Below are 19701 nucleotides of genomic sequence, written 5' to 3' on the forward strand. Positions count from 1 at the left end.
CTGAAACACACCTGGGAGAGCAGGAGGAGATAGAAAACACAAGAGATGACACATGTGAGGAATCTAAAGCATCAGAAACATAGGCTCAGAAATGACCTGACTACAGGGACATTTTTTAGAGAGAGAGAGAAACATACTTTTTTGCAAGATCTTGGACGAAGTATATAGCACATGAAAACCCAAAGTAAATGGCTCTCTGCAACCTAACTCCCAAGCTAATATCAAAAGCAGACTGTCATTCCCCCCCCCCCCCAGCCAACCACATGAACTTTAAACATGCAGTAACAGAAAAGCACACGTACAAATGTACTGTGCAGCCTGGAGCTGCAGAGGAGTGTATTAGCATAGTCACCTGACCACTGTTTAAAAGGGAGGAAGGGAAGTTACCTGCAGAAAGCAAAGTGCTACATAATCGCTAACACATTTCCATTCAATACCTCATTACCTCCTCCTCCCCATGCTTTCCACTCCTCTCACCTCATTGCTCCTACATCTCCTCCTCCCAGGAGGAGGACAATACCCAGTTCCAACAGTCACCATCCTGCTCCTCCCGTCTCCTATCTGCATCATTTCCTTTCAACCTTTCCCTTCAATAAACTCTTCCAATCCCCATTATTTCTCCTTTTATCTCAAGTCTTGCTTGTATAAGCTCTTCAGCACAGGAAACTTGTCTTACCCTTTCTTGTGACTCATAAGTGACAATATACAATCACACGCAAGACCAGCACTTTACAATAGAGTGTGCTACTGTGCACACCAGAGACTGGCCATACTTATGACAAGTACTTACATAACATACACTCAGATGAAACGTAACAATGAAGAAATACAATGGAAACATGATACACAGGACCCCTGGCTTCACAGTTATGTTGTAAATTAGCACATCCTCCAACTTCTATTTCAGGAAAATTGCCCCAGCTGAAAACAAAGTGTACAGGGTGTGAGAATGGACAAAAATGAAGACACACGCCTTAAAACAAAGAATCCTTTTGGTTTTTTGGGGGGGGGTTTTAAGATATAAGTCAGTAAGAATATACTGGACAGAAAGAAAATAGAATAAATGTATAAGAATGGCAAAGTAATTAAAAGATGTTATGCCTTGAAGGTACTGAATAATGCTACACTGTATTAGTTGATAATAACATTTATATAGTTTCCTAGATGTTAGGATCAGAAGGGACCTATTAGATCATCGAGTCTGACCCCCTGCCCTGGGCAGGAATGAGTGCTGGGATCAGATGACCCCAGCCAGGTGTCTATCCAATGTCCTTTTAAATACCTCCAAGGAAGAGGACAGCACCACCTCCCTTGGAAGCATACTCCATATTTTGGCAACCCTCACTGTAAAGCTTATATATTACTAGCTATTATAAGGTACATGGACAAGAGCATATACCTCCCTGAATTCTTCCCCTCCACCACCAGGTAAAACAGGGTAAGAAAATTAGAGCCATTTCTTTTTCCAGATAATCATATTTGCTACCAGCCTTCTAGATACCTGGTTAGTCACTAGGCCTCTGATAATTACATTTCCTTATGCCAGCTTCCCAAAGACAGGCAAGGTGATAGGTACTCTTTAACCAGGAAAAATGGGCCAGCTATCCAGAAGGCAGGAGATCTCTTTGCCAAAGTCCCACTGGAAACCATCAAGACTAAATGAAAGGCTAGTCACCAGCAGGCTTCACGCCATCAACAAGTGCCATGAACTCTAGATGCTGAATTTGCAACCACCTGGTTCCACAAAGAAGGAAGTCTGGTCTGGGAATACAAACAGCATATGAACAGATAGGGAATTTGGCCAGTTGGACATGTACTAGTGGAACCAAATAAAAGGAAATTCATAACCGCATTAAACAACCAGCTTCCCAAGCAATAACAGAGCAGTGAAGAATCACAGAAGATTGCCCAGACTGACCAATGAACAGACCAGAAGCTGATTTCTCCTATACCCTCTCAAAGGTTAGCAGCATGTGACGGGTTTCTCTGGAAGACAGCTGAAGTAGTAACCAGAGTTCAAATTAAGTAACCACCTCTGAAGTCCAACAGAGCTCCTTCAGTTAGACAGACAAGAACCATATTACATGTTATTACAGTAGCCATTAGGGACTGCAATTTTAAACCAACCAGACAACAGGAGAGTTTATGGTAGAGTTCAGACAGAGGATAACTAAGAGCTGATAGTAGGTATCAGAAAGGAGAGAAGATAGTTTCAAGAGGTGTAAAGATGTTTCTAGAAAGGCCCAAATGGCCCACATACCACCAGCAGAGACAACCCCAGGGGCTATTAACAGAGAGTTTCCAATCTACAATGCAATAAAAGTTAAGAAATGTTTCAATGCTCAGCACTTTGCAACTTGCCATTCTAGGACTTATGAAAACTTGTGGCAATTGAGGGAGGTCCCAGGTGATTGGTAAAGGGCAAACAGTGCCCATCTTTAAGAAAGGGAAGAAGGAGGATCCAGGGAACTACAGACCAGTCAGCCTCACCTCAGTCCCCAGAAAAATCAGGAAGCAGATCCTCAAGGAATCCATTTCTAAGCACTCGGAGGAGAAGACAGTGATCAGGAACAGTTGGCATGGATTCACCAAGGGCAAGTCATGCCTGACCATCCTGACTGCCTTTTATGATGAGATGACTGGCTCTGTGGATGTGGGAAGAGTAGTGGACATCATATACCTTGGATTTTAGTGAGGCTTCTGATATGGTCTCCCACAGCATCCTTGCGAGCAACCTAAGGAAGTATAGGCTGGATGAATGGACTATAAGGTGGACAGAAAGCTAAATGGATCATCAGGCTCAATGGGTAGTGATCAGCTGGCAGCCCATATCACGTGGAGTGCCCGAGGGGTCGGTCCTGGGGCCGATTTTGTTCAATATCTTCATTAATGATCTGGAAGATGATATCGAGTGCACCCTCAACAAGTCTGCAGATGACACCAAGCTGGGGGAGTAGTAGATAAGCTGGAGGGTAGGGCTAGGATTCAGAGTGACCTAGACAAATTGGAGGATTGGGTAAATGAAATCTGATGGAGGTTCAACAAGGACAAGTGTAAAGTCCTGTACTTAGGATGGAAGAATCCCATGCACCACTACAGACTTGGGACCAATTGGCTAGGCAACAGCTCTGAAAAAGAGGGCCTGGCAGTTACAGTGGATCCAGTAAGCTGGATATGAATCAGCAGTGTGCCTTTGTTGCCAAGAAAGCTAATAGCATCCTGGGCTGCATTGGTAGGAGCACTGCCAGAAGACTGGGGGAAGTAATCATTCCCCTCTGTCATGCACTGGTGATGCCACATCTAGAGTATTGTGTCCAGAAAGGATGTGGACAAGTTGGATAGAGTCCAGCAGAAGACAACAAAAATGGTGATGGGGCTGGGACCCATGACTTCCAAAGAGAGGCTAGGGAAACTGGGCTTATTTAATCTGCAGAAGACTGAGGGGGGATTTGATAGCAGCCTTCAACTACTTAAAGGGTGGCTCCAAAAAGGATGGAGCCACACTGTTCTCAGAGGTAGCAAGTGGCAGAACAAGAAGCAATTGTCTGCAGTTGCAGCAAGGGAAGTTTAAGTTGGATATTAGGAAAACAATTTTCACTAGGAGGGTGGTGAAGCACTGGAATGGGTTACCTAGAGCAGAGGTTCCCAACCAGAGGTTCTACGACCAGGTGACCTATCACCTGGACAAGGGAGAAGAGATTGATGTCATATATCTTGACTTCAAAAAAGCCTTCGATCTGGTTTCCCATGATCACCTCTTGGAAAAACTGGCCAATTGTCGTCTTGGGTCCTCCACGATCCACTGGCTGGAAAATTGGCTCCGGGGTCAGACCCAGAGGGTAGTAATTGATGGAAGTCACTCATCATGGTGTCCGGTAACCAGTGTGGTCCCCCAAGGCTCTGTCCTTGGACCCATACTGTTCAACATCTTCATTAATGATGTGGACACTGGAGTCAGAAGCGGACTGGCCACGTTCGCCGATGACATCAAACTTTGGGGCAAAGCATCCACACCAGAAGACAGGCGGGTGATCCAGGCTGACCTGGACAGGCTCAGCAAGTGGGCGGACAAGAATCTGATGGCATTCAATGCCGATAAATGCAAGGTTCTCCACCTTGGGAAGAAAAACCCGCAGCATCCTTATAGGCTCGGCAGTGCTATGCTGGCTAGCACTATGGAAGAAAGAGACTTGGGGGTCATCATTGACCACAAGATGAACATGAGCCTGCAATGCGATGCTGCGGCTAGTAAAGCGACCAAAACGCTGGCTTGCATCCATAGATGCTTCTCAAGCAAATCCCGGGACGTCATTCTCCCCTTGTACTTGGCCTTGGGGAGGCCGCAGCTGGAGTACTGCATCCAGTTTTGGGCTCCACAATTCAAAAAGGATGTGGAGAAGCTTGAGAGAGTCCAGAGAAGAGCCATGCGCATGATCAGAGGTCAGGGGAGCCGACCCTACGATGACAGGTTGAGAGCCCTGGGGCTCTTTAGCCTGGAAAAGCACAGGCTCAAGGGTGATCTGATGGCCACCTGTAAGTTTATCAGGGGTGACCACCAGTATCTGGGGGAACGTTTGTTCACCAGAGCGCCCCAAGGGATGACGACTAGGTCGAATGGTCATAAACTACTTCAAGACCGTTTCAGGCTGGACATAAGGAAGAATTTCTCTACTGTCCGAGCCCCCAAGGTCTGGAACAGCCTGCCACCGGAGGTGGTTCAAGCACCTACATTGAACACCTTCAAGAGCAAACTGGATGCTTATCTTGCTGGGATCCTATGACCCCAGCTGACTTGGGCAGGGGGCTGGACTCGATGATCTTCCGAGGTCCCTTCAGCCCTAATGTCTATGAAATCTATGAAACCCCTGGGGCACGAAAGGTTGGCTGCTGGACCAGAGGTCTGGAAGTGACCAGCATATGGCGAACCAGCAGCCAACCCTTTTTTAATACTGGGTAGTATAAAAAGGGGTTGCCTGCCAGTCCGCCGTGTGCTGGTCACTTCCAGTCTGCAGTATGTTGGTCCGCAGTCAGTCAGTCCATGGTCTAAAAAGGTTGGGAACTTCCATCCTTGGAGGCTTTTAAAGCTTGGCTCAACACAGCCCTGGCTGGAATGATCTAGTTGGGGATGGTCCTGCTTTGAGCAGGGGGTTGGACTAAATGACCTCCTGAGGTTCCTTTCAACCCTAATTTTCTATAATTCTATGAATTCCTGACAGCAAAGCTGCTCTGCACAGAATGTGATTGTATTGTAAGACCATTCCCCTGTCAAGAAAACATATTCTGGCAAATCAGCAGCCATTAAGCAAAAAACACTGCCACTTGCAAAAAAGAAGTTTCTTTTGCATGCTCCCCAAATTCCCAGCTGCACAAGAGACAGCAGGGGTAATTCTTGCCTTCCCCACCTAGAGTAACAGAGTTGCATACAGGTATTATTTGCCTCCTGCTGAGAAGGCTTGGCTCCATTTTCTACATGCTGTTAACATTCTAATCCCTCCAAAATCCCCACTTAAAAAATAGGAGCCCTGAAGACTTTATTTCAACAGTCCAGGTCAGCACTTTCAAAATTACTGTTGGAAACTAATTGATTTCAGGTGTTTGCTAAACACACAGAGATGCACTGGGGCCTCATCACCTCCTATCTTTGCTTTCAAAACATAAATCTTTGCAAATTTCATAGACAGGATTCCCTGGATGACACACTCCAGTGTCTGCTTGCATTCAGCCAGCTTGCTACCGGCGATCTTTCTACTCTGCAACTCTTCCTCATCAGTTCAGGAAGAACAGAGGCATAAGCCAGCAAGCCTGCACATTGCACTTTGCAGCATATCAAATAAAGCACCAAACAGCCAAAGAACGGGCAGAGAAGCAGCCAGATAGAAAGACAAAATCAAAAGCTGAAGACCAGGCTTGCGTGATGGTGCAAAAGGAAAAATTGCAGAAAGAAGACACCAGCAACTTCAGAATCCCTCCTCCGTCTGCAACTTATTTACTGCCCATCAGTAACAAAGACAGTTATAACTGAAAGATTAGAAAAGCTAAAACAACTCTCTGTATTTACTGCCCGCATCTTGCATATAGTCAGTTTTCCTCCTTGTGTGTGAGATCAACTCATGAGGAGTTGTGCAGCTGGGGGCATAAACCATCCTGATAAGCATCAGGAATAAGCTTCCCAAATAGTCAACTCCAGAATTTCTTGCGTGTATTTCTGAAGCATCTCATCTAGTCCAGCATCAGCACAGATAGGATACAAGGTGTTTGCAAATGCCATGCCTTCCCTACTAAAGGAAATACTTCTTTTTACCTGAAAAGTTGGTGAGCGCACATGCACACCTTTATAATATGGACTGGAGGGAGGGAAAACGTTCTGAGTAAATGCAGGAGGTACAATTAAAACTATTCACTGACTGACAAGGGAGGGTCCCAGAAGACAAGAGAGGTAATGATTTAGCACAGAGCTTAAATACTAGCATATAGCACTTGAAGTCATAAAGTGGCAGAGTTAGTTTAACTGGCATTTCCCCTTGGAACAAATCCACAGTGTGTTAGAAAAAACCCCAGAATAAGTCTAAATCAGTGATTCCCAAACTTTTTGGACCAATGTACCACTGTCAACCCACAACATTTCTCATAGCCCATCACAGATTCATCATCCTTAGGAGGGGTAGGAGGCCTTTAATCTCCAGGCCATTTATCACAGTCTGGGGGCCCAGGACTACTTTGTGAACTATAAATTTGAAGATATATTTTTAACATTTATATTGTTCCTATGGCCTGCCTCTGCTTTCTGCTGCTGCTACAGTGAGATGTCCCATTAGAAAACAAAGGCAAGGCATAAGATAATATCAGTCCTTGGACCTGTCAGCAACAAGCATCACTGCACCAGAGTTGACAAGGTGAATTACTGACCAGGCCTGAAGCACTCTCAGAACCCCCCCAAAATGATAGCTGCAAACAGGCTCTGCACAACTTGCCAAAGTAGGACCGAATGAGAGTCTGCACCACCTATTTCTGCCCTTAACTGCTTTCTGTACCAGTTCAGCAGCATGCAGTTGTGACCAACCAGCACATTTCCCAGAAAAAAGTTCTCATAAGAAGGACCCCTGTCCACACCAGGCAGTGAGACAGTTAATGATTACGCAGAAACACAACCCTTACCAACGTGAACAGGACCAAAGACTCCCCCTTGCCCCCACTAATGACCCTCCCCTTGACACAACTCCAAGTCAGAAAACCATAAATCCTGGTATAAAGTGGTGTCTGTATTGAAGCCCAACTTATTTATACCCTAAGGGTTTAAATATCTTAACAACTGAGCCAAAAAAAGTGCATATTTAAACAGATTTTCCTATAACACTTGCCACTCTCCCCTCCTTCCCCCTGCACCCCAATTCCCATCCCTGTTAATTGTTGCCTGATGCTCCTTGACTAAGGACTAAGATAGACCATCAGGTATTTGGTGCATGGGTCACATCTACTGGCTCTGTCAAATGGCAACACATCTTTTGTTAAGAGAATCAAATATTGAATGAGAGGTTTTCAAGAAAAAGATTTCTGCCCCTATCCTGAGAATGGATTTTAAAATGCATCAAGTGTTATGTCCCACTTGACACCCTCCAGCAAAACTCCATCTAACTAGAAGCTGCGAGAACTATTTTACACCTCTTGTTAAAAGCAGCTTTCAGCAATGGAAAATTCAATCCACACCAAAACTTTTTAATTCGCTGTGCATTTTAGCAGGAGGGAGGGGACCAGCATGTGGGCAGCCTGTGCAGAGTAGTTGAGAAGTGAAATATTGAAAGACACTTAAATGGAAATAGAAAGTTAAAATTATAAATGAGCTGGGGACTGTAGTGGTTATTGTGTTTGTGGAAATGTCAAAATGAAAAGCTGAATAAAAATCAAGCATGAGCATTTGAGCCTTCTGACAGCGGCACACCATCCCCTTGCTGATTAGCCTCTGCTATTTAAATGATAATTTCACTTTAGTTACATTAAGCAATCCTGTATGCCTTGAAGTGGCTCTTTATAAAAGGGTCTGCGCTTTGGAAATGTTTCCCTTCACAGCAGAGTGAGTACCCAAGTTCAAGCTATTTACATATAACAAGGGTCACTACACGCTCAGAAAAGAATCTACTTCTACCCGACTGCTTCTCTACAGCCTCTCAACACCACTTGCAAGAAATAAGGCAGCAATGGGAAAGGATGTGTCTGAGGCACTAGTAGTTCCCTCCAGGGTAGGAAATGGGGACCCTGGCTGCTCACAGAGTACCTGCTATGCAGGAGACAACATGTGCACATGCATTATTGCTCCAAATACAATACTGGTCCCACGGAGAAAACAACCAGTCAGAAACATGTGTCCATGGAAATGCAGCCTGTAAGCAGCAAGAGCCAATATTGCACCCGCTGGCATAAAAGTGTCAGGGGGAAGAGATGGCATGGTCTGTGGAAGAGATGGATGGCAAACTCCTCCCCTCCCAAATTTCTCACGTCCATGCTGCAGGTCTAAGAATCCCCCGTGTTTTCTTTCATCACAGGCTTCCATCACATCCTCCACGCAGCTCCTGAAGACTGGTTCAACACTACTCCTCGACTAGCAGTACCTTTCCCAGCACTGAAGCACACTGTACTCCTGAACTGTCTGACCTCAGATACTGGAGACACATTTCTCTGTTGCTATTTCAATGCTCCATAAGCATTCATTTGGGACAGACAAACGTTTTTGAGATGCAGGCTGTGGAGACTATTTTAAAAGTGTGGGCCAGAGTCACCCTCGCTATTGCTACTCTCCAATTGAGCTGCATACAACAGCGACAGACCACTGAGAAGCTGCTTCTTGCAGTCCACAGGTGCTCAACCCCTGGCCTGAGGGTCAAATCCAGCCTGCAGAGCCAAGGCATCCAGCCCACAGGTCGGGAAATTTGGTGGCAGGGGAGCAGTGGCAATTAATATGTTCATCCCTCCCCTGCTGCCAAATTCCCAGGCCCCAAGCAGCCAGGTCAGGGCTGGGCCATGCCCCACACCCCTCTGTGCAGCCAGGTCAGCCTACACCGGGTCAACCCCCCTCCGCATGGCCGGATCAGACCTAATGGCTGGATCCGGCCTGCAGACAGACTGGGCATCACCCATCTGGCCTGCAGGGCAGAAAAAGGTTGAGCACCACTATCCTAGCCTTATGTTTTCCTAAACTACCCTGTGACTACTACAAAAACAAAGATTTTTAAGCTTGGGGCTACCCAAATAATGTCTTTTCCCCTCCACAGGTAAAAGGCTCTCCAGAAAGAAGAGCTGTATCCCTGGCTACTAGTAAGAAAGTGGAGAACGAGGAGAATTCTAGCACGAGATCACAGGCTGGCTGAGAAGGAAAAGGCTTGAAGCAATATTACGGCAGATGCAGCCCATCGCACTGTGGGCAATGGCTACCTCTGAGGTCTCCTAGGCTAGGGACAGACATTACACATAAACCGGGTTAAGTGGTCAGAAACTGGTTTAAACCTGTAACAGAACAGCTGTTCAGTGCACACAAACCAGTTTGAAAATTACTGAAACTGGTCTGAGATAAACCTGGCTGAATGAAATATCAGACTTAACTGATTCGGGTCAAACCGGTTTATGCAATGTCTGTCCCAGACCCCAAGACATGGAGTGGTGCCCTCAGCAGAAAGAACACAACGGGACAACAAGCTTCAGGAGAAAAAAAATCTATATAGCAGATTTAGAGTCCAAAGGTCTGCCTTCAACCTGTCCAAATATTTCACGCTCAAAAAAAACAAAAACAAAGATTATAACCTTCCCAACCTCAGCTCAAACTATTTAACCTTTTCTCTAGGCTGTTTAAGAGCAGAGACCCTAATATACAGACTCCATATTGTCTGTCTATTATTGCTAACCCAGCAAGTTGGGACATTTATGCAAGAAACATCAAGTTGGGACATTTATGTCATGCTTGGCAGTTGGGTTAGGAGTCTCACAAGACTGAGGGAGCAAGTCAGGACTGAGCAGCCCTGAAAGAACGATGTAGCACAAACATGTACAAAACTCATCTCTGTGCAGGGGGCCAGAGTAAATTCACGTCCTGAAAGCTCTGTGAAGTTTTAAGGAGGCACGTGAATGTTTTGCTAGCTCAATCCACAAAGCATATTACACCCCTTCTTCCCAGACTAAAGTTCCTGTCAAACCCTCACTTTTCTTTAAGATTAATTTAGGTTATTTAAAAAGGGAAAACATTTAAGGGCCAAATGCAATATTTTCCATTTAACCAAGAGTGGGTGATCATGGGAGGTGAAGAACTGCTCAATCTACCAGGGTCAGAGGAACCCTTGCAAGTGTGAACTTTAACAAAACCTGAAGTGTTAGGTTTTTAAATGACTCCCCCATGTGTTGTGCTTGTTTTCCTGCTCTTCACCCCCCCAAAAAAACTCTCTCACTGTGATGATGAGACAGCTTGTTTTGCATGAGGAGCCTTGTCAACAGCAGCTATGTTCAATATGTTCATAAATCATAAATTATGGTGAATTACAAAAACACTCCATGCATTATATGACATTTCCAGTCTAAACCCATATTCCTCCATCCTCTTCTCTAAACACAGTCATTTAGTGGTCTAAAATAATGATCATCATCACCTGGACCACAGAGAGATCCCAAAAGGAAAAAGAAATCACCATTCAAGATCAGACCAACTGTCCATTCTCTGATAGTACCTAACATCTGACACTTTGTCAGAGAGAGGAGTGAGTAATTATGGCCCGATCAACCTATAATTTAGCAAATATTTTCACTAGAGCTCTAGAGGGCAATACCTCCCCCCCTCCAAGTCCTTCCCTAATTGGTCACAGTAAATTAAGAACCAGGGAAGGTATATGAGCAGTTCAAATTATTCCAACCAGCACCGCTTGCACTTTGTCAACAGAGATTTACTGTTACCAACAGTCACTTATTCTTAACAGACATTCACTGAAAGGTAAATTACTACCTTGTGAGGGAGGAGGAGGTTACAAACCTTCATTCTTGGCCGCCAGCACATTCAGTGCTTTGGATGGAAGAGGCTGTAATAGCGCTATGCAAAGTCACCAAGATTCAAAGAGCAAAGCAAGGCACTCCAGTGGTCTCTTCCCTGCCAAACAAATCCCCAAGTAAACTAAGAATCAAAAAATGTGTTTTCCCTATTTTCCCTCCAGCTCCAAAAGAAAACTGGGCGAAGGACTCCCCATATGGAGCACAGCACCTGTGTTATCACAAGTTACAGCTGTGGTAGTCAACATACTGAATAGAGATGCCTGCCACTTAATTAGAGTTCTCCTACTAGCTCTTCACCTTAATTGGTCTCAGACATTGCAGAAAGCTAGTCCCCAAGATCTACCAGCCAGCCAGCCAGCACACAGATGTTTCAGGAAGAAAACCAGGTCAGCACTAGCAGATTCATTTTAGCTGGAGGCAACAGGTCAGCAGACTCAGAGTCTGCAGCCGGTAGCTGGCAGGCTTCATAGAAATTAAAAATGGTCTTTAAGCACTGGCCTGAATTTCTGTTCAATCTGCACTTCCCTTTATGGGCCTTGGAAGCCAAAAGGCAAAACAGCTCCACCAGCTTAATGCACTATGACTGCTGAAGCCAGCCAATCTTAGACCAAGGAACTGAAAAGCAAGCACAAGATCTCTCCCAAGCCCCCTGTTTATCCAGATAAAACAGAACCCTGTAACACAAGGGAAAAAGTTCACTGGCCTTCCCTTCACTTAAGCTCAGAAAAGATGCTTGTGGAGTCATTCCCATGCCAGGCCCAGGTGCCTCTTGCAGAGGATCTCACTGCTGATTTAATGGCAAAACACAGAGAGGAGAGATTAAGCCCAAAGACAATGCAGATATTAGAAGTGATGGGGATGACCAGTCCTAAGACCTCTGTGAGGGTGTTATGCTCCAAGGCTAAGGCGGCTTCCCTCTCTTCCTCTTGATTTCTGCTCATGTAGCTACAAGCATCTTTAACAAATTACCTCTTTGGCTAATTTATACCCCCTCTCCAATGCCTTTCACTGGCAAGACTTTGCGCCAAAGACCTGCCTTCCTGTAAAAATGAACAGGACCTGACTGAGGCTCTGAGCACTACATTTTAAACAAGGTTGCTGGTTGTAGCCTGAAGAAGGGTGTTTGTAGCCAAAAGCTTGCAAAGAACTTTTTTCCAACTATTTAGTTAGTCTAATAAAAGATATTACATCTACCCAAAGAACCTGCCTGGCATTTTAAACAACACACCACTCCCTTTCTGATATCATTACACACACCTCTCTCCTCCAACAGCTTCTACCTCGCATCTATTTTACTATAGGAACAGGCAATGAACTTTCCTCCTAGAGCGAAGAATGGATACCAGCCAGCCAGTGGTGCTGGAAAAAAGGAAAATAATTCTGGAGAGCAACACAAAAAACCCTTCCTCCTCTACCCCCAGGCCTGATCAGGCAAGAAGATGGATTTCAACAGACAATGAAGTGCAGGAATAAGAAGACCCACCGATTAGCTGTGTGTCCTGCTTTGCTTCTAACACAGGCACAACTCTGATGACTAGTCAGAGAGAGACTCGTCTGAATATAAGCTGTCTCTGCCTCATCACTCTGATTACAGCTCTCCGAATGTCATAATCCCTCACAGCTTTCAGGGATTCATTCTACTGTACCAACAGACATCGCTGCCGGATAATCCTACCTGCTAAACTCAGGTTCAGAAATCAGCGCTGTCAAGTTAAAAATAAAAAACCAGAAATCCTGGTTCTGTCCTTTCCTTTCTTCAAAGAGAGATTTCAGAAGCAAGCAAAACCCCCAGATTTCCTGAGATTTCTCAGTTACGGGACTCCAGGAGTGTGCATAATGTTCCAAAAGTCTTTCCAAAAAACCCTGCAAACTCGAGACTCCAAGAACAGACACGTGGTGGTCACATCCACACCAAATCTACCAGTCAATACCAATAGCTAAACTAACTTAAAAGGCACCTCATTTTTTTTTTTTTTTTTAAAACAAGCCACCTAAAGTGTGTAGCACCCTTACTCCAGCACAGAGCTACTGCAAAAAAAACCCAAAAAACCTGGGGTTGGAGCTGTCAACTGAATAACTAAACTGCGTGTGCTTTAGAGGTAGATGAAGGCGACAGCAGCTGAACAGAAACAAGGCAAGGCAGATGCAAGAGTGAGCTGCCATCTGCTCCAGATGGGCTGTAAGCTGATTTAGATGAGAAGCATTGCAGGGCAGGGACCTTATCTATGCATTTGTCAAGAGCCTAGTGTACTTTGGGTGTTACATAAAGAAAAGGCAACAGGCAAGGAAAAATGGGGAGATAAATCAGATTAAGAGCAATTCTGCCCTCTGGTGGATGAGTCTGGGGCTTTCCAGGGTGAGGAAAAGAGTCGGACTAGGACCAACTTTTTGTAAGAAAGGGGGAGAGAAAAAATAAGGGTGACAGAGCCGGATGCGTGTCCTGCATTAAGGCAATGGCAAGGTGCGTCAATCTGTGCACATGCAGGTAAAGGGCACTGAAAGGGAACCCTGCGGCACAGAGTGATCACATTCTTGTGGTGTTAAATAGATTTTAAAAGCATTTGATGTTAGAAAATGAGAAAAATGTTAATTAGACAAATGCCTAACCCTTTTAAGGTGCCCAGCTGATGTTTTCCAGGAGTCAGAGCCCAGGGAATGGAGTGAAATCAATTCTCTGATCCAACAAGAGAAAGTCTACCATCTAGCGGGCAGTCCCAAGAACTGCGTTTCTTTTTAGACACCTGGAGCACTTACATTCTCCTAGAAACATCATTGCTTAGCTAACAGAAATTCTTGTCTAACATTTATAGAGAAGGCTTCTCTGTGGCAATGGCATCTCTCTGGTAAAGCCAAAAGTCACTCTAGATTTGTACTGGTACCCACCACTGGTAACCAATCCCCCAGCCACCCAAGCACCGTGGTCTATAAAAGTGTAAGGTCAATAAACATGCCTTGGAAAGAGAAAGAACACCGGGAACATTCTGTACTGACACTAGAACAACAGCTTGTTCTTAGCAATCAAAACCTTACAACAGACAACCAGCAGTCACCTTCAAAGGGAGAGTAACCCCAATTACAAAGCAAAGAGATTTCAGATCCTGTATAATTTCTCCCTGCTACAGCAGATAAGGTTTGCTGGAGAAGAATTGCAAGGTCAAAAAGACTGAAGGTTTAAATGTGTAAGAGAGTTCTTGGCCGTCCCTGGCAAGGTAGCTATAATGGGACAGACAAGAAACTAAGGGAATTCCTGCAAACCCAACAATGTTACTTTATGACAGTCTAGTAAATAGGAGAGCAGACACTATTAGGACAGAAATACTAGAGGAATACATGAGCAAGTGCACAGAAGACTGTAAATAGATTCAGAATTTGGATACAAAATGAACAACAGATGTGCACTGGCATGGTCTGGTTGCAGTAGAAGGGAGTAACTTGTGTGTGCATCTCATGCTGTACACTGTTGGCACTATTGCTTACATTATACAGGGCAAAAGCCATGGACTAGGAAGAACACTGCAAAGAAACAGTGGGAAGATGATATAAAACAACTCAGGGCCAGAAGACAACATTAACAAGTCTCGGTTTCTACAGTTTAGGAAAAAAAGTGCAAACCAAGGCGTTTGAAATGTTAAGTGAATCCAAAACAAGAGCCAGCAACCTACAGCCTGCAGAGCCTTTGGATCTTGCCCATGGAGCCATGGCTTCAGGTGCATCATACCACAGTCATCTAGATACCTGGAACTTCAGCAGAAGGGAACTCTGTCCATGCCATGCTGCACAGAGTTGGACTTTGGTCTTGTTGCACCACAGCTTGAGTGGCAGGAAAAAGTGATAGCTGGGGCTCAATGCCTGGCTTCCTCCAACTGGAGCTTGATCATTCCAGCCCCCATGGCCAGAAAATGTTGCCAGCCCCTGGACTAAAATGCAGGAAGACCAGCCATTTAGTTTGTGATCTATTCCACCCAAAGATGTAGCAATGTAAGGCAATCTGCAGTCTGCAAGCTACCCAGAAGAAACAGGCAGAGATGTTTGCCCTGAACGCTCCAAAAAGGTGGCCCCCTCCCTTCCAAATCTTTTAGATAAAATTACATGCCAAAAGGCCTGATCGTAAGCCAGTCTGACAGAGCCTGCTGGGACCAGGCAGTCAGTGAACAGGAGCTGCTGAGAATAGACACAAAGCAAAAGCCTTTTGGAGCTGCTGGAGGAACCAAAAAACTATCCTCTCCCCAAAACGCCACAGGCTGCATGCTGTTCTCCGGCATTCTATGTACAAACGAAGGAAATAATAAGAGGAGATGAAGGGACATAATGCATTCTCTTTGTTCCTGCTTATCTTGTTATTAGCAGACAGACAGCACATTGCACTGGCTCTTTGGGATAACCATCCAACTGTTCCCATTCTCTTCTACTCAGTGACTGGCAATTAACTCTCCTCAAGCTTTCACCGGGGTATGCTTCAGGAACCTGTTTGGGACAGCGATCTCCCTTTATACATGTCCTCTCATAACCCTCGCTGAAAATGAACATAATTCATGCTGTAAGAAGCTGGATTAAAAAAAAAAAAAAAGAAAGAAATCCCCCAATTCCACTTGGTACAATTGCATGCAAAAGGTGATTTTCTCGAGAGCAATTCCCTTTTCTGTATGAAGAGACACCCTTAATGGTGCTAAATAATGTGGCACAATCAAAACCCTAACACTTTGCAGTGAATATTCTGATTTTAAATGAAGAGGCTATTAGACTTCTACTGGAAAAGTCACTTGGCTCCATTTCCCTCCCAGTGTGAAATTACCTCATTAAGCCTTTAACAGCTTGAGGTAAGTAAAAGCTTCCATGACACTGTCTGACAGAGAGCAAGTTTGGTGGGAAGAACTCAAAAGTACTTCGGTCTGTTCCCTGCCATTGAAGAAGTGCTGCAAGTCTGCACTACATCTAAACGTGGGAGAGAAAAAGTCTCAGCAGCGCTAACAACCTGTGTGCGTGTGGGAACAGGCAGCTCATCACAGACATTAACAAAAGAAAATAATGAGATCAGTAAAGAAGCATGCTACAGTGAAGGGAATCCTCTTTTACACAGTAATGTAATAACGTGCCCAAAACAGAATCGCAACTACAAACTGTTCTGTAGTCAAAACTGAAATCATGCGAGAGCCACAGGGCTTTTAGAAGTGATTCCTGATATACCCCTAAATTAAGAGGCTTCCTTCCACCATGAAACAACCCTTCCACCTCTTTGGCTACATCACATACAAATTTAAAAGAACTAACTGTGTTGTGATCCAGCTCAATGTTAAAGAAATCAATCTCTTCACTTGCCGTGTTAGATACCAGCCCTCTGTTGACTCGTGTAACTAGTGAAATTTTCTCTGTACCAGTAATACGGCATTGCTTCTGCTTCTATGAAATAGGTATAATTCTGTATCATATAAAATACAGGAAAGAACTGCTTTAGGTTAATTGCTTGGGAAGGACAACGGAGCAGGTTGTCCGAGGCTTTGTCAGACAGCAGCTACAACCACCAAGGAGAATGTACACGACCACAGACGACACATAAGTATTGCCTCTGTTGATGCCTGGCCCTGGTTCTAGCCAGGCTGCAGCCCCATGCCCCATTGTTAGCACAGAAATCTGAGGGGAGAAGAGCAATGCCCCCCCCACCACAAGTCACCTATGTATACAGCCATGTCTTTGTGGCAGCTCTACCCAGGTCCACTGCAGCAGCTGTACTGACAGGGTGTACCCTAGGAAAACACCAGCTGCTAAAGAAACCCTGGCAGCTGGCAGAAGGCACACCAGTGTCTCGAGGCACCTTCTGCCAGTGGCTAGACAGCAGAAGCAATTTCACCCTGCTCAGCAAAAGCCTTGTAATTCTGTCAGCAGAGAGAAGGGCTCTGTTCTGCAGAAGAGCTTTGGGTGCAAATAAACAAGAAGTTTTGCTGGCAGAACCAGGCAAAACTTTGCAGTGGAGATTAGATTTATTCACCATTCCCAAGATTTCACTATGAGATACTTTATGCCCATAGGTATTTAGCACAGTATAACCTATCTAGTTTCTAGTGTTGAGAAAGAGAAGAGCAAACAAGTTTCAACAAAGAACAGAAAGCATAAACAGCCTGACAAGCTGCATCCATCAGTCACCAAGAGTAAAAGCAAGTGGTGCAAATGTTTCACTCCATCAGCCCATAGCACCTACCTGATATTTAGGCCTGTGCTCTGGTCCAGTTTCTCCCAGCTTTTCAACTTTCCCAGAAGTTTCTAGGGAGCAGGTAAAAAAAGTCATGAAGAAGACCTGAACAAAAGCTCTGAACACCTCAACTCCTACAGTTCTATTTTACATTCCTCTCAACTTGGCCTTTTCCCCTTGTTTTCTGTCAACTTAATCACTTGCATGTGCTGAAGCAGCACTGGAGCCCATTCTCTGACCCTCATACACATTGGTGACAGGGACATTAATCCTCCCAGTCTACAGTCACGTGGCACAGTGCACACTCCAACCATGCACCATTTTTATTATCTTTTCTTGTGAGTCAGATCCACTCCACTACACCTGATTACTGCAGAACTGTGAGAAAAGAAAGCTATAGTCCCAACATCCTAGTTCTATGCAAGCTCCAGCACCAATTTTCTTCATAACCCTGCCTGCCAAAAGACAGGATAGATTAATCCAAGCCAGAACAATCCACCATGATAGTGCTTCACTCCAACAAGAGTCTTCATGCCCAAGTAACAAGTAAAGTGAAAAATCAACATCTGACTGAGTGTGGGATGAAAGTGATGCTACCAATGATAGCAAAACAAAAATTGGTTATTATAATGATTCAAGGCCATAGCACATCCCTCCAACAGCAGTGGTGATCCAAGTGCGTACTGTAGGTTTCCAACTCATCTATCATATCACATCACCTCGGGACAGCACTGAACGTCCAAGAGGATATTCACAGCAGGGGCAAGGAAAAAGACATAATGAAGACCTGCTCTTTCTTAAAAACAATATAAGAAAAATAATGGATACAGCTCTGTGTTTTCCCCTCATAATGAATGCTCCCCACTTGTACTGCTATGTAAAAGCCTTGGAGCATTCCTTTAGACATATGAATTACAGCCATCACTTAACCCTTAATTTCAAAGGATTCACCCTAAAGGACTCCCTGATCACCATCAGTAAATCTGATTATTTATACAGGGCAAGTGTTCTTGGCTCCTCACCTCATTCTCCAATTCAAGAGCCACTAGGCTGGCCTGAACTTTCTCATAGCGTTCCAGTTTCCTCTGCAGACCTTCCACCTCCTCCTTGAGCAATCCATTGTTTTCTTTCATTTCCCTAAGAAAGAGCAAAGCCATTAAGAGCCACATAACTCAATTCTCTTATGCAAACATCCAAAAACACATGCAATTACAAGAAAGCATAAGGCACTGCACACACTGTGATACTCAGCTGACTCCCGTCTGTAACCTCAGCTACAAAGCAACTATCTCACACACTGGAGCCTTCACTGGACTGTGTTCTTCTGATCTAAAATGTCATCCTAGTTATGTCCAAATAAATTAAAGTTTCATATCCGCTGATCGGTCAAAACAGTATTTGAGTTAACAAGGCAGCCACAAAGCTAAGCTCCAGAGAGGTACAAACAGCGAGTTGGAAACTTGGCAAAGGTTTGTGCTGTTAGAAGTGTGCAGACAGAAGGATGTTAAACATGAAGAAATGTTTATTTCAATATAGATTGTGTTGGGGTTGTAATGGGGCTAATTAACCGCAAATGGGTAAAGAAAAGTTTAAATGAGTGAGGCCCAGATAGTAGGTCTCTTATGTAAAATATTTCTACTCATGCCTCCTTGAACTGTAACAGCTACAAGCCAATGGAGGAAAGCCAGTGCAGGGAGAAGCTTTCAGGCCTGTGGGACAGCTTCTGGTAGGAGAAGTAGCTTCCTGGTCACATACTGCACTGTGGAGTGCTGTGGTGTTATAGATGGAGGAGAAGGACACGTGACAAAGACAGAGGCTCTTGTTGCTGCAGAACTAAGGTAGGAAGTGGCCCACAAAATCTGCACACCGCAAGGAGGAAAACCTGCTTAGTCAACCTTCACAGGGCCTGGGTATTAATGGGGACACTCATAACGCCACCCAGTGGAGTGAGAGACTAACACAGAGTGCTTTCATGTGCACAACGAGTGAGTGCTGCTTGGACTGCTATCCACTGAAGGGACTGCATAAGCGGTCCTTGGACTGAGCAGAAGAAAGAATCCAACCCCATTCTGCCACGGGGTATATTACTCAGATAGTCTGCATCAAAAACGGGACCTAATTTCTCAACCTACATACACAGAGAAGCTTCTAGAGATTTGAAGACGTTGGACAGTAAGCATCAATACACATACCCCAAGAGAAAAGTCAAATGATCCCACTTTGATCCCAACCTTTGGGTAAAGGAAATCTAGCAAAACCAGATGCTCAAGGACGATAGATCATCTGATTTCCTTGGTTTACATAAGATTGAAATTCAGCTCTCTCTAAACTTCAGCTTGCTGCTCTCGATCATAGCACATAAAAGCAATACAAGATTACTCTAGACATGAGTTTCAAAAAGTGTTACCATTTCCGAAGCCTGCAGCCAGGTTTCAGAGGCAGCCACATCAGAGTTCATGAACCTCAGCAGCAAGGCTTCATCATTATGTGAGCTCAAG

At 44.7% G+C, this 19701-nt stretch overlaps 1 protein-coding gene across 4 annotated transcripts in view; it reads right to left on the reverse strand.

Annotated features, from left to right (window-relative positions):
• The window catches only part of MAD1L1 (mitotic arrest deficient 1 like 1), a 488928-nt gene that overhangs the window by 459177 nt on the left and 10050 nt on the right, over positions 1-19701 (reverse strand). For all 4 annotated transcript variants that reach the window (XM_059716930.1, XM_014610725.3, XM_019494775.2 and 1 more), the window contains exons 8-9: positions 18226-18340; positions 17213-17274 (exon numbers count right to left, since the gene is read on the reverse strand). In XM_059716930.1, the coding sequence (XP_059572913.1) occupies positions 17213-17274; positions 18226-18340 (177 nt within the window). The remainder of the gene's footprint in view (positions 1-17212; positions 17275-18225; positions 18341-19701) is intronic.

The sequence above is a fragment of the Alligator mississippiensis genome, chromosome 13, assembly GCF_030867095.1.
Source record: "Alligator mississippiensis isolate rAllMis1 chromosome 13, rAllMis1, whole genome shotgun sequence".
NCBI classification, from domain to species: Eukaryota; Metazoa; Chordata; order Crocodylia; family Alligatoridae; genus Alligator; species Alligator mississippiensis.